A 15706-nucleotide genomic window follows, 5' to 3' on the forward strand; every position below is an offset into this window, starting at 1 on the left:
GTTAATGAAATTTATCGCATGGAGCAGTCTTCATTCATAAACAATCTATTTTTCTTGTTTGATTGTAACGATTTTACTTGTGTGATACATTTTTCGAACTTGGTAAGTAGCAATGTTGACATGGGTGCTCGAGAGTATTAGAAAACATTTTCCATTTAAAGATTTGTGACTGTGTGAAACATCCTAGAGCCCCCGTCACTATAAACAGTGAATAAATTGAAATGGGATAGCAACATAAAAATATTGAGTAAGCACAATGTAAACCTGGAGTCTATGAAAGGTCTGCCTATAAGGATTAGGCAAGACCAGGGCTAACTGCTATTCATATATGTAGGAAGCTGGACTTCTTTGGATATCTCCCTTCCCCTTTTTGCCCCTCATTTGAACCGCAAGATTCAGTTTTTTTGACTGACACTGCACTGAAGCCTGCTGACTAGGTTTCAGTGCCAGTGTCTAATTGTAACCTATTTGGCAAGGACTTAAGCACCCTTGCAAGTCCACAGTGTATGGTGCCCCTGGTACCTAGGGAATGGGAACCAAAGAGGGTCCCTAAGGGACCCATACAAAAACTACATGCAGGCTGCCACTGCAGAATGCATGGAAGGGCGCAAGCCCTTCTGTAAACACAGCATTGCACGCTGCCTGTTTGTAATGCCAAAGTACATTGCAGGTACTATATGTAAGTCTCTCCTACAGCAGACCTTAAGAGCCCTAAGGCAGGGTGTATTATAGCCCTTGTGAAGACTTATCTGCATCAGCAGATATGCCCTGTGATGTCTTGTTCTATTGCTAGATATTGCAAGTGAACAGAGAAGCCATCTTAACTATATGTACTGGGCAATGGTCATTACGAGTTCCTTAACTACAGAATGGCTTTACTTAAAATACAGATTTCTGGTATCAAAAGCCTTTTCTTAATAAATCTGTATTGATGCCAGTTCAAGACTTATTATGACATGCATCCAGAGGGAACCTTATAGGTGCTCCCTGAAACCTTACTAGTCTTCTAGTGTGCTGACTGAATAGATCTAGCTTGCCAGTCACCACAGATGCATTTCTGACCCCTGCAGGTTACAGCCCAAACTCTCAGGAGATCAGGAATAATGCCTTGTCTGACCGGTGTTATCGACCAGCCAATGAGGAATGTCCGCGTGCTCAGAGGCCGGCACCGAGTGGCCCTGCTGTCTTGTTTTGCCCCCTTTGCAGGTCTAACCGAGAACCGCGGGTGCCTTTGACACACGGGCACCAGCCAACCAAAATCTTATGCACCCTAGTTCCTCAGCCCGGGTCCAAGACGAAAACAGTGCTCCCCTGCTCCCAGGAACCCCCAAACTGAGCCTCCTGTTAGGACCTCCCGGACTTGTTTCCAAGTCCCACTCTGCAGCCTGCTTCTAGGTCCCCCCCCCCCCCCCCCCTTCCTATGGTTTAGCGTGCAAGCCTACCAACCTGTCCAGCAACTCTGCACCTGGAAACTCCAGTGCAGGTAAACTTGAACTGCTGGTGGTTCTTTGGACCTTGGCCCCCTAGCACCTTAACAAGTACTATAGGGAAGACCCATGAGAATCATTTGCAAATACCTGCATGCAGTACGTTTCTTTCTCCATAGGAAAGCATTACCCCGTAAAAACGTTTGTGGTACAGTTTTACTTACCTGTAAAAATAGCTATTTCAAAAAGTACCTATTACGAAGTTCTTGGTGTTAAAATATATATAAAAATACCTGTTATTTTTCCAAATTGTTTTTCTTTTTGTGTCTCATTTATTGCGTTCAACAAATGCATTAACACTACCCTCTGATAGGCCTAAACTGCTTGCCCACACTACCACAAAAGAGAGCATTTGGTATTATGTAGTTAAGCCCTGTAAGCCAATAAAGGTTGTTTAGACTTTTTACATAGTTGAGCTATTTTAAGTACACCACATAGAAAGCCAGCTTTCAACAATATATATTTAATTAAATGACATATTGCTTTTCTAGTTTAATCTTATTTGCAGTATTGACTAGGGCATCATAGCCATGGTTTGAAACATGTATTTAAAGATATTTTAAAACATTCCGTAAATAAATACAAATTTAAGTTTAAAAAAAAAGTGTTGTATGAATTTCTTTGGTTAAAAAAAATGCATTGCTCTCTTAAATCATGTTTTTTTTCTACGTCATAAGTTCTCTTGCTAATCATTTATTTTGTGAAATATACTTTTTTAAAATCTTTAACAGTTTATACGGTCAATCCCTTTAGGTCATTAACCTTCATCAATGCTTTTTCTTTTAACCAGTGTTTCTCAGCATTTACCAAATGGGCCACGCTCTTCTGACTTCCCTGAGCATACCCCATCAGAAATTAAGTGTTTACAAACTGAGGCAGCCGAACGTGTTGATGATGCAAATAAAATTCAGCAGCCGGTCCAGATTTTGGCAAACCTTCCGGCCGATCAAATTCTTTACCAAGATTTACTGGTAAGGATACAAATATTTGATCATATAGTAATATTTTTATGATATTTACTTTTTTGAGGTTCTGTAACTGATCATTATAGTTGTCTCCTTTTGGCATTTTCCAGTGTTTTCAATAGCTGTATTCTATAATTCTGATGGAAAGTCTGTTGTAGATAGCATTGTGATGAAGTGACTCGTGGTGGGAAGTCTGACATGGAGACCAGAATGTTGTAGCAAGCTAAGTGTGGAAAGGCAGCTCCCTGTTTCCTGAACTGAGAGTGAAAATGGCAGCTACTGGAGAGTATTCTCTAGAAATCCCAAAAAGTCCTCTGCGAGGCCTATGAAATTTGTCCCTGGGGGTAAATGACTGGCACACAAAGCAGGGATTTGGAAAGCCTTTCAGCATTTTGTGGTGTAGGGCGGGGAGGAGTGTAGTAAGTTAACAAGTGCAGTGTGGCTCTTCGCTGTTAGCTGAATAGAGGATGGCTGCTAATGACAGCAATGTTGCATTCGCTGAGATGGATCATTGGGTGTAAATGCTGTACTTCTAATCCCATTCTTGAGGGAAAACCAGGAGATGGTGCAGTGGGGGAGCTTACAAGGGCCTGTTAGGCAAGATGGCAGCCCTGGAGAGATTCATCAAGAAACTAGATTAAGTGGAAATAACCTGTGTAATTCGTCCATGCAGCAAGCTGCAGAACATCTATGCACACTAAGACTTCATCTGAAAAGTAGGATTTTCTGTAAAAATGCAAAATTTGCGTGGTCACTCGTAGAAAAACATGGCAGCCTTCAACATATTCCTACTTTACCCTATGCATGCTAGAGTACTTTCTATTACTTCTATTTTGAACACTTGTCTCGGATTTCATTCTGAAACGCTTTGGTAAAATATGCCCTTACTGAACCTATTGTGGCTTGAATGTCATTGGGCTTTATTGACAATCAAGAATACGTCCAAAATATGCTCTTCAGTTTTGGATCCATAATCTATTTTCAGGATCATCACACACTTTGTAAATTATTCCAGTTTAGAATTGTATGCAAATGTATCTGATTTGTTTAAAGTCAGAAAAACTGGTAAGACTTTGGACCGCATGGATCATCCATGGATAGCTCTACTGTAGACACTAGAGGGGCACTTTGAGCCTAATTCATACTTCGACTGGCGACATCCATCAAAGTTGCTTGCCAATGCATATTTGTTGAACATAGCAGCTACCAGGTTTGCTTGAAAGCATCTTTAGGGCTTGAAAATGAAAAAAATAGGTCTAGAACTCACTGAAAGTTCAATGGAAAATATTGTCGAACCTTTGCCAACGTCAAATCCTAACATTGTTTTTCATAAATTTACTTTGTTCTCAGGGTCAAGTCAACCATTTACTTAAAGCGTCTGAAGAGTGCGATGAGCCATCAGTAAAATCGACCACATCAGATGAACATGACCCATCACAAAGCAGTACAAAGGCTAGGAAAAAGAGTTCTCAACTTAATCTGAAAGCATACGAGCAAAATGATGTCCTGAGTGCGACCCTCAAACAGTTAAAGAATCTTGGTGTGCACATTACAGTGGACTCCTTGGATACCTTGAAGAATAATACAAATAAAATAGAAAATGCCAGGTAATATGCTATGTTGGGTGTATGGATTTCTGTACCTTAGCCCTGTAGGATGGGTAATAATACTTAACTTTACAAACGCTTCCTTTTTTTTATGCTATTTAAATATTAATCTGTGTAGTTTTGACAGACCCTAGAGTCAGGATTTCACATTACCACAGCTTGCTGTGCATTGTTTTATATAATAATCTTTTGCTGTTCATTTTTTAATTTTTATGAATTCAATCCTTTTGCATGCACTCTGTCGAGTAAAGCTTCACTCACCCTTATCGATTTTCCTGCAGTTTAATGTATTCCTGTTCAAGATGAATATAAGTAATTTGCTTGTTTGAACTTCACTGTCTGTTAGTACTGTCCTTTTTTTCATGAAATGCCGACCACATACAGTGTCTGCAAGAAATCCTTGATTCTCCTTTTATTGGGGTTTCTGCACACACAGCAAACGTAGCAATAAGATTGAGAGTGCCGTTTGGTTTATGGGGGGAGACTGGAGCTGTCTCCCCATCAATTGGCCCATGATTCTAAATCAGGGACTCTTCATTGAAGTCAAAAGCTCTGAATAGTCCCACTTATATGCAATCCCGAGAGCACTTTGCAATATAAAAATGTATACTTTTTGTCTCTAGAAAAGCCAATTTTTTAAATTCTTAAAGTGGAAAAAGTGACACCTAATTTAATGCTGTAGTGGCCCCATTCTATTTGTTTCTTTAAAAATTAGCCAATTTTATTGTAAAAAAATGTCACCATGAAATAAGTAATGAAACCCTTTTTGAAGAAGAAAAAATGTCATAAAAGCGAGAGGAAAGATGGAAAGTAGGCTGAAATGAAGCACGCTTCTACAGTATCCCATCATGTCCTGTCAGTGACAGTTGCTCCAGGTGTTTTTGATAAGGACTTAGTATCCTGTTCTTTCCAAAACCCTGTTACTATTTTTCCACTGGGAAGGAGAAATGATTGCTTGTGATTTCAATAGAGATCCCCATGAAGGAGCTTCATGGTAATATGAAAGCAACTTCTCTTTAATGGAATCTCCATTGATCATATTAATCATTGAATAAGAGATCTAACCCATCCCAAACAACAGCGGTGGAAGAGAAAGAAAGCTCAGGATCCAGATGAAGAGATTCCACAACAAAGCTTGTCCTACTTTGGCATTTGTTCTGGAATCTGTATCACATAAGAAGCCTTGGTGTCCATGAACATTGGACAAAACCTAATACAAGGAAATGCTAGAGGACTCTAGAATGACTTTAGTCCTATTAAGAAGTGAAAAATTAAAAAATTGCATGTCAGGTGCTTTCTTATAATATGCCCAGTTGACAGGCAAATCAGAGTTCGAATTTCCAGTATTAATGTATCTCCACACACAAAATCCAGGCCACTTTCATTGTTGCAGTCTTAAATCTGATTGATCAAGCTCTCCTAACATGTTCCATAACTCTCAGATATTAGATGAATACGTAAAGCTTCAGTCACATCTAAAAGTCCGACTTTCTTCTGCTTTAATGTTGCTTTCAATCACCAACATCTTGTAGTCTCATTCAAGTGACATAAGAATAAAATATGTGCAAGTGTCTAGAAAGTATGCGTACTATATACGGAGTCCACCATCCTTCTAGCTTACCCAAGAAATCACTCTTAGCTCATTTGATATAAAAATTATTGTCCTTCTTGCCAGGATCTTTAATGATGGGTCATCTTTCGTTTTTAATTATTTTCCTTTAATTTTTAAGGTTGTTTGTATAGCAGTGACCAACCTGGAGCTATTTGAGCACTTTACATAGAAATGTATGATAGTTACATGAGGAGAATCCATCAGATACACAATAGAAGGGTCGTAAGTTCATTCCTTAGGATGAAGGGGGAGAGTCATTTTTGGGTGGGAAGGATTGTCATTACAGAGGGAGTTTTACTTTTTTTATTTTAGCGTTCTTTGTTTTGCAATGATTAATACTAGTTGGTTGAAGCTGATGGCGGTACAGTGGAAATAGAAAATAAGTAGTCTGGGTTTTGAGTATGCACATTTTTCAGTGTGGGATACCTTCTGGATTCAGATACTGTGCATTATTGTACCTTCTGATGGTTGGGACCCAGAAGGGTCTAATTACAAGCTTTTTTGAGATGGGTGTATGACTCACTATGACGTCGGCCATAAGACGACACACCTCCCCCCACCCCCTCAATTTCAGGTTCTTTTTTTCTGCTTTTGTGTTAAGACATGCGTCCGAGTAGCTCCTGAAAATGTTTCAAAAATACGACCAAGAGGTAGCCAACTTATCCTTGAGAGAGCAGCGAAGATCAATACTTGATGGTGGATCGAGGTTTTGGGGTTATTTTCTGAGGCGGGTGGAGGGGTTCCACCTTAATCGGAGAATGGGAATTATGCTGGACGTGGTGATTTTGAGATTTCTCCATTCCATTTTGTATTATGAACACAATGTGTACGTTTCGTCTCAATTGCCATTGGAATTTTGCTTTGAACGTCTAATTTTTAGCATGCATATTCTGCCTCCTAAGTGACCATAAGTCAGAAGATTGTGGTTTGTTCGCTTTTATCCCTAAACCCTAATATATAGAGAAGTTTTACTTGCTCATTGGACTGCAGCAGACATGTCAGGACAGTTTGAATCGAGTCGTAAACTATGTTCTTCAAAGAGGAGAGTAGGGACCAGTGTCATCTACAGCTCTGAACTTCCCACCTTAGGCAGATGGTAGGATTAAGGAAGGTATGAGCAGATGCAGGGGGGAGAGTCTAAGTAAATTAGCCATCCTAGGAGTGTGTTTAGCCAGCTCTTACCTCCTTGCTCAAATCAGCCATTATGGATTTAGAAGATTTGATGCCCTCTGGGACAAAATAATGCCACACTCTACAGGATGTGGTCATATATTGGAGGAGTTACCCTGCTCCCATTGGTCAGAAGTGACCTCCTGTTTGACCCAGAGAACTAGGAAACTACTTGAAACTTACTGAAGCAAGAAGTGTCCTGTTGAGAAGTTTTGCTGTGCAAAGATTTCTAAGACCTGACATCTGAAGACTGCACCATCTGAAACTACAGCCCTGTGGATTATCTTGCTAAAAAAGAACTAAAGAGTGGACTCCCTGAAAGCTGCAGGTTAAAAGAACTCATCTGGAACATCGCCAACTAAATCTACACCTTGGAGAACCATCAGTGGATTTGTAAGAATTGTGTACCAGTGGATTGTGGGAACTGACGTCCTCAAATTTCAAGGACCGTCTTGGAGCTTCCAGACCTTTGGAGTAAGTTTGAGACACTATGGGACCCCTTGAGGAACTTCAGGAAGAAGTTCAAGAACTTTTGAGCAACTTTGAAATAAGCTCCATAAAGGGACCGACTCAATCTGGCCAGCCAGGCCGCCAGCTTTCAACTGCGAACCGGCCAAGCCAACCAGGTTTGTCCCGCTAAAAGCTCCATGGGTCCAACTTCCAGAGATTGACCGGGACTAGAGGAAAACTGAAGCCGGCGAACCCTCACTGGATCCGGCTACATGAGGAGCATCAAGAGACCCAGCAAGAGAAAGCTCCAGAAAAGTTTCTAAGTCCATTCTTAGAAAAGGTGAACGGGAGCAACCGCGAGAGCCAAGCCGCCTGCCTTCCATCGTGTGCCGGCCTGGATTCCTGGGTTGCCCCGCTGAAGCGATCTTGAGAATTTTTCTAAGTACGCTCCAGGGAAGTTGACCGGGACCTCGTCACAAGTCAAGCCGGTGAACCCTCACCGGATCCGGACTGGCTGGGAGCTTGGAGGGCCCTCGGGAAGAAAAGCTCCAGAAAGGTTTTGAAGTGTGAAGGTAGTAACTGAGACCGGGACCTGCCGCGAGCTGTAGCTGCTCAGGGCTCCATCGCGCCCGGCCTGAAACTTTGACTTTGGCCCGGTCTATTGCGAGCAGGTATTACAATATGGTGCTATAATCTTCTAAGTACTATATTTTAATAAATCTTTAAAAATTCATATCTACCGTTCCCTACATTGGATTTTTGTCATTTTGGTGTCATTTTAAAGATAAAAATATTTCCTAGTTTTATAAATTGGTGTTGGATTTTTATTATGTGTTGTCTTAATTATTTACTGAAATGCTTTACATACCTGTCTTTCAAGCTGAGCCTGTCTGCTTGCAGCCACGTTACCAAGGGTTGAGCTTAGGAATAATTTTCTAAGACCTATGCTGAGTCCTATCATGTGTTAGTGGCCTTATTGCCAGTGGCAGACTCAAATTTGCCCCTGCAATAACACACTTTCCATCAGTGGCATAATACATGCTGCAGCCCTTATAACCTCTCTTTGGTACCCCATGCCCTAATTACCAGGGGTACTTACATGGGGTGCCAATGTGTGTAACAATTGGACCATTGTACATCGTTTTAGTTGAAAAACATCAGTACCAATGGCAAAAAGTGGGTGTTACCATGACAAAAAGGGGAACTTTTCTACACCCAGTAGAAGTAGTAGAAGTAGTAGAGTAAGAAGCTTTTATAACTATTCAAGAACAAAATATAAAAGCTACTAATATAAAACCTCAAAGTGAAAAACTTCAAGCAGTCGAAAGGTAGCAAAACCCTTGACGCCGAAGTTGAACTTCATCAACAAGATTTACTTTTCCCATCCTACTGGGTGTAAAGAAAACGTCACCTAGAAGGAAGTGCCTGAGATAGTTGGCTCGATTTCAGAGGATATTGAGCTTGAAAAGGTGAAGAAAGAATTGTGGCCGTGAAAGAGTCTCATCGGAACAAACAATTACATAAACTTGAGAGGAAAGAGCACTCGGTAGAAATAGAGCATTTTGAGTAATCCATGGCTGCCAACAAATTACACCCACACTTAATGCAACACAAATTCCATAAACACATTTAGCTATTGCTGCATCAAGAGAAAAAAGTCAAAAACACGTTTACCACACAAATGTAACATTATCCTATCCCTTTCTTAGATATAGATCTATAGCTTCACCAAAGAAAATATGTTTTGTATTGTCTACTAGGAGTGGAGTAAAGAAAAGACAATCCTCCATTCATAATTTCAAATATAGAGTATATACCCTCGGAATTGTTCGTATTAAGGTGTGTGTGTGTGTTTTCTATAACCAATTCAGAAACACTGTTTTGAGTGTACTTTGGCATTTGACCACATCAAATTTAGTACTCGCATTTCATGTAAATGGAGCAAGGCAACTTGATCAACATTCCAGTACACAGAGAGACTAAAAATGAAAGGGGAATTTCTTTTTTTTGCAAACCCAAAGTAGATGCAAATGATGGCTTGGTTCAATAAATAGTCGGATTTAGTGAAAAAATAATGAAATCTCAGAAAAGAAGCACGTAAAACCTCCACTGAAGTTTTTACACTCTAAAGTGGAACACATACATTGTTTGGTTTAAATACATTAATTTATAAGTGAATATCACAGACTCTGGAATACTAAAATATCTTACACACTTAACAGATTGTAAGGGCTACCTTTGCTTCCTTATGAGTCCACACACAGTTCCACCACTTCCATAGAACCTGAATCTAGTCCTACCAGGTCTCAAGAAACCAGTGTTTGAGCCCCTGCGAAAATCCTCATTTAAGTACCTCATTCTAAAGATACCCTTTTTAGTTATAATAATAATCCACATTTGTAAAGCGCGAACAATCACCCGTAAGGGTCTCTAGGCGCTGGGGGCCGTCGGGAAGATCAAGCAAGCTATTGCCCAGAGTCACATGGTGCTGGGCTAATCTGCCTCCGGCGCCGGGGATCGAACCGTGATCCCCAGATTCCGGAATCAGTCGCCCTGGCCGCGGCGCCACACCTCTTCCAATAGTTGCATTCAAATCGTTAACAAGGGTGAGTTGCAAGCAGTTTTAGTGCAAGAAGCATACTTAACCAAGACTGGTTTATCATGAGGACACACCCTGAATTTGGTTTCACCTTTTCATATTAACCAAATGATCATTTTAAAGTCTTTCTTCCAAAAACCAAACAATGCAGCTGAGATATCCGTGCATACATTAGATGTACGAATACTAGTGATGAACTTGACACAGGAAACCAAGAGCATCAGTAAGTCTACAAAATTCTTTGTCTGAATTGCACCACACTCGGTCACTAATGGTTCAATTTCAAGCTGGATAGCATAAACCAGTGGGATCATCACCACTTAGCAAACCAACCACTAGAGGTCAAGCAAGGGTCCAATCTGCCAAGAAGAAAAGGACAACATTGGCTTTTTATGACTTGCATGGAAGCAACCTGGTCATCAAAACTTGTTTGCCAAACACTATTGTATGGCAACAGAAAAGCACACAAAGAAGCAGCAATGGGACAGTCACTATGGACGCACTTGAGTTCCACTGCTTTTTCAAACCCCCGTCCCCCTGCCCCTCCAGAAGGGACCGAATTCCTCTAAACGGTGCTCAACATGTGAATCTAAAAGAAATTTCATTCTGCATAAGAAACCAATTGCTTGTAACGGTGGTTTTGCAGTGCAAATTCTACTAGATTCCTATGCAACCATCTCACCTCCCCAAAGAAGGTGGGGAGGGGTAAATACAAAAACTCTAAAATAGTTTGCCGTGGGGCTCTGTTTGATCCCTTCAATGAATCCTACGTGCTTCGACTACAACTCAGCAAGCATTGCCAAAACCAATAAGTCTCACCTATGCTTAGAGCTATTGGCTTTGCAGATCTGTTTATCCATGTTGTACACCAGCGTTGCTGCTGTTGAGCATGGCTAAAAGTTAGTGGGTAAAATGAGAGTTGTGTCAAGTGTTGTGGAGGAAGTACAGGGTTGTAGAGTAGAACGGCGTAGACTTGAGTGGCGTAGTGTCATGGAGTGGTGTAGAGCAAAGTGGATTGGCATAGAGGGCATTGCATAGAGCACAGTAGACTGGCATAGAGAAGAGTGTCATAAAGGGACTTCTGTAGAGCATCGCAGAGTGGAGTAGTGTTGTAGAGTGAACGAGTAAAGTTCAATGGAGTAGAGCATCAAAGAGTGGAGTGGAGTGTCGTAGACTGAAGTGGCAAAGTATTGTGGTGCAGAGTAGATTGGCATGTAGTGCATTGGTTTTGAGTAAAGTGGCACTGGGTAAATTGTTTCAGAGTAGAGTGAAGTTGAGTGTAGCAGGGTAGAGCGCAGAGGTGTAGAGTAGTGTGCAGTGGTGTGGAGTGATGCAGAATAGATTTGAGTGTAGTGGCATAGAGTGCAGTATAGTGGCTTAGAGCTGAGCAGCATTGAGTTAAGTGATGCAGAGAGAAGTGGTTCAGAGTAAAATAGAGTGACTGAGTGCAGTGACGTAGAGCATAATGGTGTAGTGGCGTAGCATGCAGTGGCGTGGAGTACAGTGGCAGAGACTGCAGTCTTGCATAGTATAGGGCAGTGAGGCAGAGAACAGTGGCCTAAAATACAGTGGTGCAGAGTAGAATAGAGTGGCTTGGAGTGCAGTGGCATAATGTTGCAGAGTAGAATACAGTGGCGTAGAGTGCAGAGTAGTTGGTGTGGAGTGCAGTGGTTTAGAGTTGAGTGGCATACAGCGCTGTGACAGATTAGAGTGTCATAGAGTGCAGTGCCCTAGAGTAGATTGTGTTAGAGTGGAGTGGAGCAGAGTACAGTTGTGGAGTGGCAAAGAGTGCAGTGGTGCACAGTTGAGTAGGATAGAGGGTACTGGCATGGAGTGAAGTGGTATAGAATGCAGTGTCAGAGTGTGGTGGTGCACAGTAGATTAGAGTGGTATAGAGTTCAGTAAATTAGCATAGAGTGGTGCAGAGTAGAGTGCAGTGGAATAGTGATGCAGAGTAGAGTATTGTGGCGTAGAGTGCACTGGCGTAGAATGGAGTGGTGCAGGGGCGTAGATTGCAGTGTTGCAGAGTAAACTCGCAAAGTGCATAGAATGTGGTGGCGTAGAGTTGTGCAGAGTAGAGTTGCGTAGAAAGCAGTGGCGTAGAGTAGAATCTGGGCGCAGACAATAGCGTAGTATAGTGGCATAAACTGTTGTAGAGTATAGTGGTGTAGAGTGAAGTGGTGCACAGTAGACTTTTCGTAGAGTACATTGGTTTTGAGTAAGGTAGTGTAGAATGTAGTGACTCAGTAGATTGTTTGAGTGTAGTGGTGCACGGTAAAATACAGTGGTGTAGAGTGCAGAATATATTAGTGGACTGGCATAGCGTTCACTGGCATTGAATAGTGTGGTACGGAGAGTGCAGAGTGGTGCGAAGTAGAGTAATGTGGGGCAGGGTGCAATGGCTTAAAGTGGTGTAGAGTAGGGTGGAGGGGGGTAAAGTGAACTGCCATTGCAGACAACACATCTGCAGTTGAAATGACCATTACATTTGCACGGACATACAGTTTTACTGTTGAAAGTATACAGCGCAAAACGATAATGTGTGGAAATGTCACCATCACCTAGTGTATTGATTTGCTTTGATAGTAGGAGAAGCAGCAGTAAACACCAAGCTCCTTCTAAAACCGTGCCTGACATTTGACCTCTGTCTCTGAATGCACAGCAAATGTGACCAGATAAGAACAAGACTTTAAGGCCGGTGTACGGAAATCGAGCACTGGTGCAAGAATACAGTATATTGGGTTTGGACAACTGAAGGGACAAACTCAAGCTGGACAGCCTAAAACAGATAGAGCCAGCAAGATGTTGTTAGCAAACCAGTTAGGGTTCGAACTAAAAACATTTGTAAATAGCCACTTTCGTACCCATTCATTGGATGGAGGAATATTGCACACAATGTAATGCTAGAAGAGCTTTGCACTGCAAAACCATTCGTAGAGTTAAATGACTTTATTTTGTTCAGGTTAAACATCTTATTTTACTTACATTTTATTTAATTGAATTGTAGCTGTCAGGATTGGAATTAAGTTGTATGTAAGCACCAAGATGAACTGTTGGTAGTGTGTGAGATGCCTGGGGCAAAGCAGCCGTGTGGGACACTGACTGATTCTGAATCTGTAAATTCGAGATTCTTATTAATGTCTAGAAAGAACTGGTGATATAATGGATGCGTAGTACATCAGATCACTGTAATGGCAAGTAACATCTTCACTTCGGTACATAAATCTCCATGTCTCTCTTCTTCCCCTTGCTTTGAAATATGTTCGACATTGGTAATGTGGCGAGTTGAAGCGGTGTATTGAGCAAACTGAATCATAGACTGCTTACTGGCACAGATATTCAAGTTGAGATAATGTCAATATGCAATGAAAATGGTCTTTTGCCAAAGTATATGAACAATTTTTTTGTTTGTTGTTTTAGTGTTCTGGCATGCATCAATCCTGAAGCTGTGATCCCCAGATTGAACCACTTGTCCTTTGATAATGTTGGCATGAGCGGGTTCAGCCCGAATGGAGTCGATCTGAGCATGGAAGCAAATGCAATCGCTTTGAAATACCTAAATGGGTCTCAACTCTCTCAGCTCTCGCAGAGTCGGACCAGCCAGAATATACCCCTGGAGTACTCGTGCTTCCAAAGCCTCTTAAATTCAAATCCTGAAAAGAGCATGGTGGGCCTAAGTTTGATATCACCCAGTGACATGTCCTTTGCAACGAAAAAGTATATGAAGAGATATGGGCTAATAGAAAGTAATGACAGCAGCGATGATGAGGATGAACTTTCAAATTATTCTAGAGAGGATAATAGCTTCTTGGATATAAAATCAAGACCCAATCCTGAAGGACTTAGTTGCAGAAAAGTGCCTTCAGAAGAAGCAAGCGTAAGACTGAACACCAATGTGGAAACACCCACTGCTCACTTTTTACATAAAGTAAATGTGAACAGCTTGAGAAATGTCAAAGATGACCTCTCCTACAGGATGGTACTGCAACCTTCTGATCCAAACTCACTTCAGCAGATCAAAGAATTGTCCCATAGTCCAAAACTTTTAACATCAAAAGCACAGTACACCCGTCATCCTGAAAAAGAAAATGCAAGGGAAATGCAAATGGAAGTAAAGCCCTCAGAAAACCCTAAATCACTTGGCGACTTCCTAGATGTGAACCGTCTCCGGCAACTTCCGAAATTGTTCTAAACAAACGGCAAGCTTTTCCTGCAATAGCAAGGTTTTAAATGATCAGGTTTTTAATATTTTTAATGAGGAACCTCTTTCTGAAAGCTAAACCTATTTCTTCCTGTGGAAGTATATCTAACAAAGGATCTTCTGCGAATGTGTAAAAAGCCATTACGGTTATTTTGAGTTGGTCAGCATTTAAAGAGGAACCTTTTATGCATGGCTTCATAAATTACTATTTTTTAGTGTGAAGACTGTTCATTTGAGAAGAAATAATCGAATGCTTTTACAAATAATTTACTTTTATTAAAGTGTTTGCACTTTTTTTTTTTATTGCCTCTTTGCAAAGAAAGCCTTCTGGCTGGTGCAGTCTTTTGTAAAAGTAGGCGTATTACAAATATTTCAATCCAAAATGTTGTTTTGTCCCATTCATGCTTTAAATATAGGCCTTTTTAAAGGTATTTGCATTCTTCGTTCATTACAGTCCCACTTCAACCACATGCAGCAGTTATGCTGGCAGTATTTACATAGAAAACCATGGGAATCTGGATATTTAATTTCTAAGAAACTAAAATGTATATCGAGTTATTTTTTCCGAACCTCCTTATCAGTGAATTTGACAAGAACTCTCTAGTATCATGATCGCTAGCCTAATCGGGTGTCCTAACTCGGGATACACATTTGCACTTATCTTTTTTGTGTTGTGTTTTGGTCTGTAGTGTTTGTTTACTCTAAAGAACTATGGTTGGCACAAGTGTTGTGTGACTTACTCATTAAAAGTTGTTGGAGGAAAAACAATCCGCACACGCATCACCTGGCTTGGGAAACATGAATTAGCCAAAGCAGAAATGAGTTTCTTTGTGATGATGGGATTGCTTAGCATCACTGATCAGTGTTTGTCACATCAATCCGCTGCAGCGTAAAATAAACAGCTGATCACGCTCAAACGTCACAGTACTCCTAGCTTCTACTGTGATGTTTTTGCATCTGTGCTTTTCACTGGTTCTAAACTAATTCTGTGCACTTGCCCAACCTAACGACTTTGAATAACATTTAAAATATTCACTACCTTATTGTGATAATGTTTTTTGTGAAGGTTTTTTAAAGAAGTTTATTAACTGAGAGAATTTATATGGGTGGCTAAATTATTGACAAATCACAGAAATGTGTTGGCAGTGGAAGCCTTTAATATTTTATTGTGGCAACAGCTTAATAAAAATGTTTCTAAAATAAGGTGTTTTGGGGTTCTTCTTAATGGGTTTCATTGTATTGTTTTGCCACCAGTGAGCGGAATAGTACTGCCATTCGTGTGGCTCTCAGAATCCCTTGCGATGCCTAAAGTTCTTTCCGGAAGTGGGTACCCCATTTGTTGTGCGTGGTTGAAACTGCTGTTGCTCCCATTTGAAGTCACTGTCTGTCCCCAGAACCAGTTGTGATAAATTGTTTATTGCAAGTGGATATCTGCATCAAGTACTGTAGCAAAGGAAATTCGGAAAAAGATCTATAAATATATTTTACATCTTTATGCACAAGAAACTACATGTTGGGGAAAAAGAAATTACTCGGAACCAAGTTTCTAATTACAATTATACAATCTCCTTCCTACACATTAGTCATTGCATATGCAGTCCTCAAGATGTTGCAA

General features: G+C 40.8%; 1 protein-coding gene across 1 annotated transcript in view; it reads left to right on the plus strand.

Annotated features, from left to right (window-relative positions):
- The window catches only part of STIL (STIL centriolar assembly protein), a 310496-nt gene extending 295202 nt beyond the window's left edge, over window positions 1-15294 (plus strand). Inside the window, exons 15-17 of the mRNA XM_085602678.1 lie at window positions 2278-2458; window positions 3803-4059; window positions 13311-15294. Coding sequence (XP_085458804.1) covers window positions 2278-2458; window positions 3803-4059; window positions 13311-14082 — 1210 coding nt within the window. The 3' untranslated portion in view covers window positions 14083-15294. The remainder of the gene's footprint in view (window positions 1-2277; window positions 2459-3802; window positions 4060-13310) is intronic.
- Window positions 15295-15706: the final 412 nt, after the last annotated feature.

This window comes from Triturus cristatus, chromosome 4_2 (assembly GCF_964204655.1).
Source record: "Triturus cristatus chromosome 4_2, aTriCri1.1, whole genome shotgun sequence".
Taxonomy (NCBI): domain Eukaryota; kingdom Metazoa; phylum Chordata; class Amphibia; order Caudata; family Salamandridae; genus Triturus; species Triturus cristatus.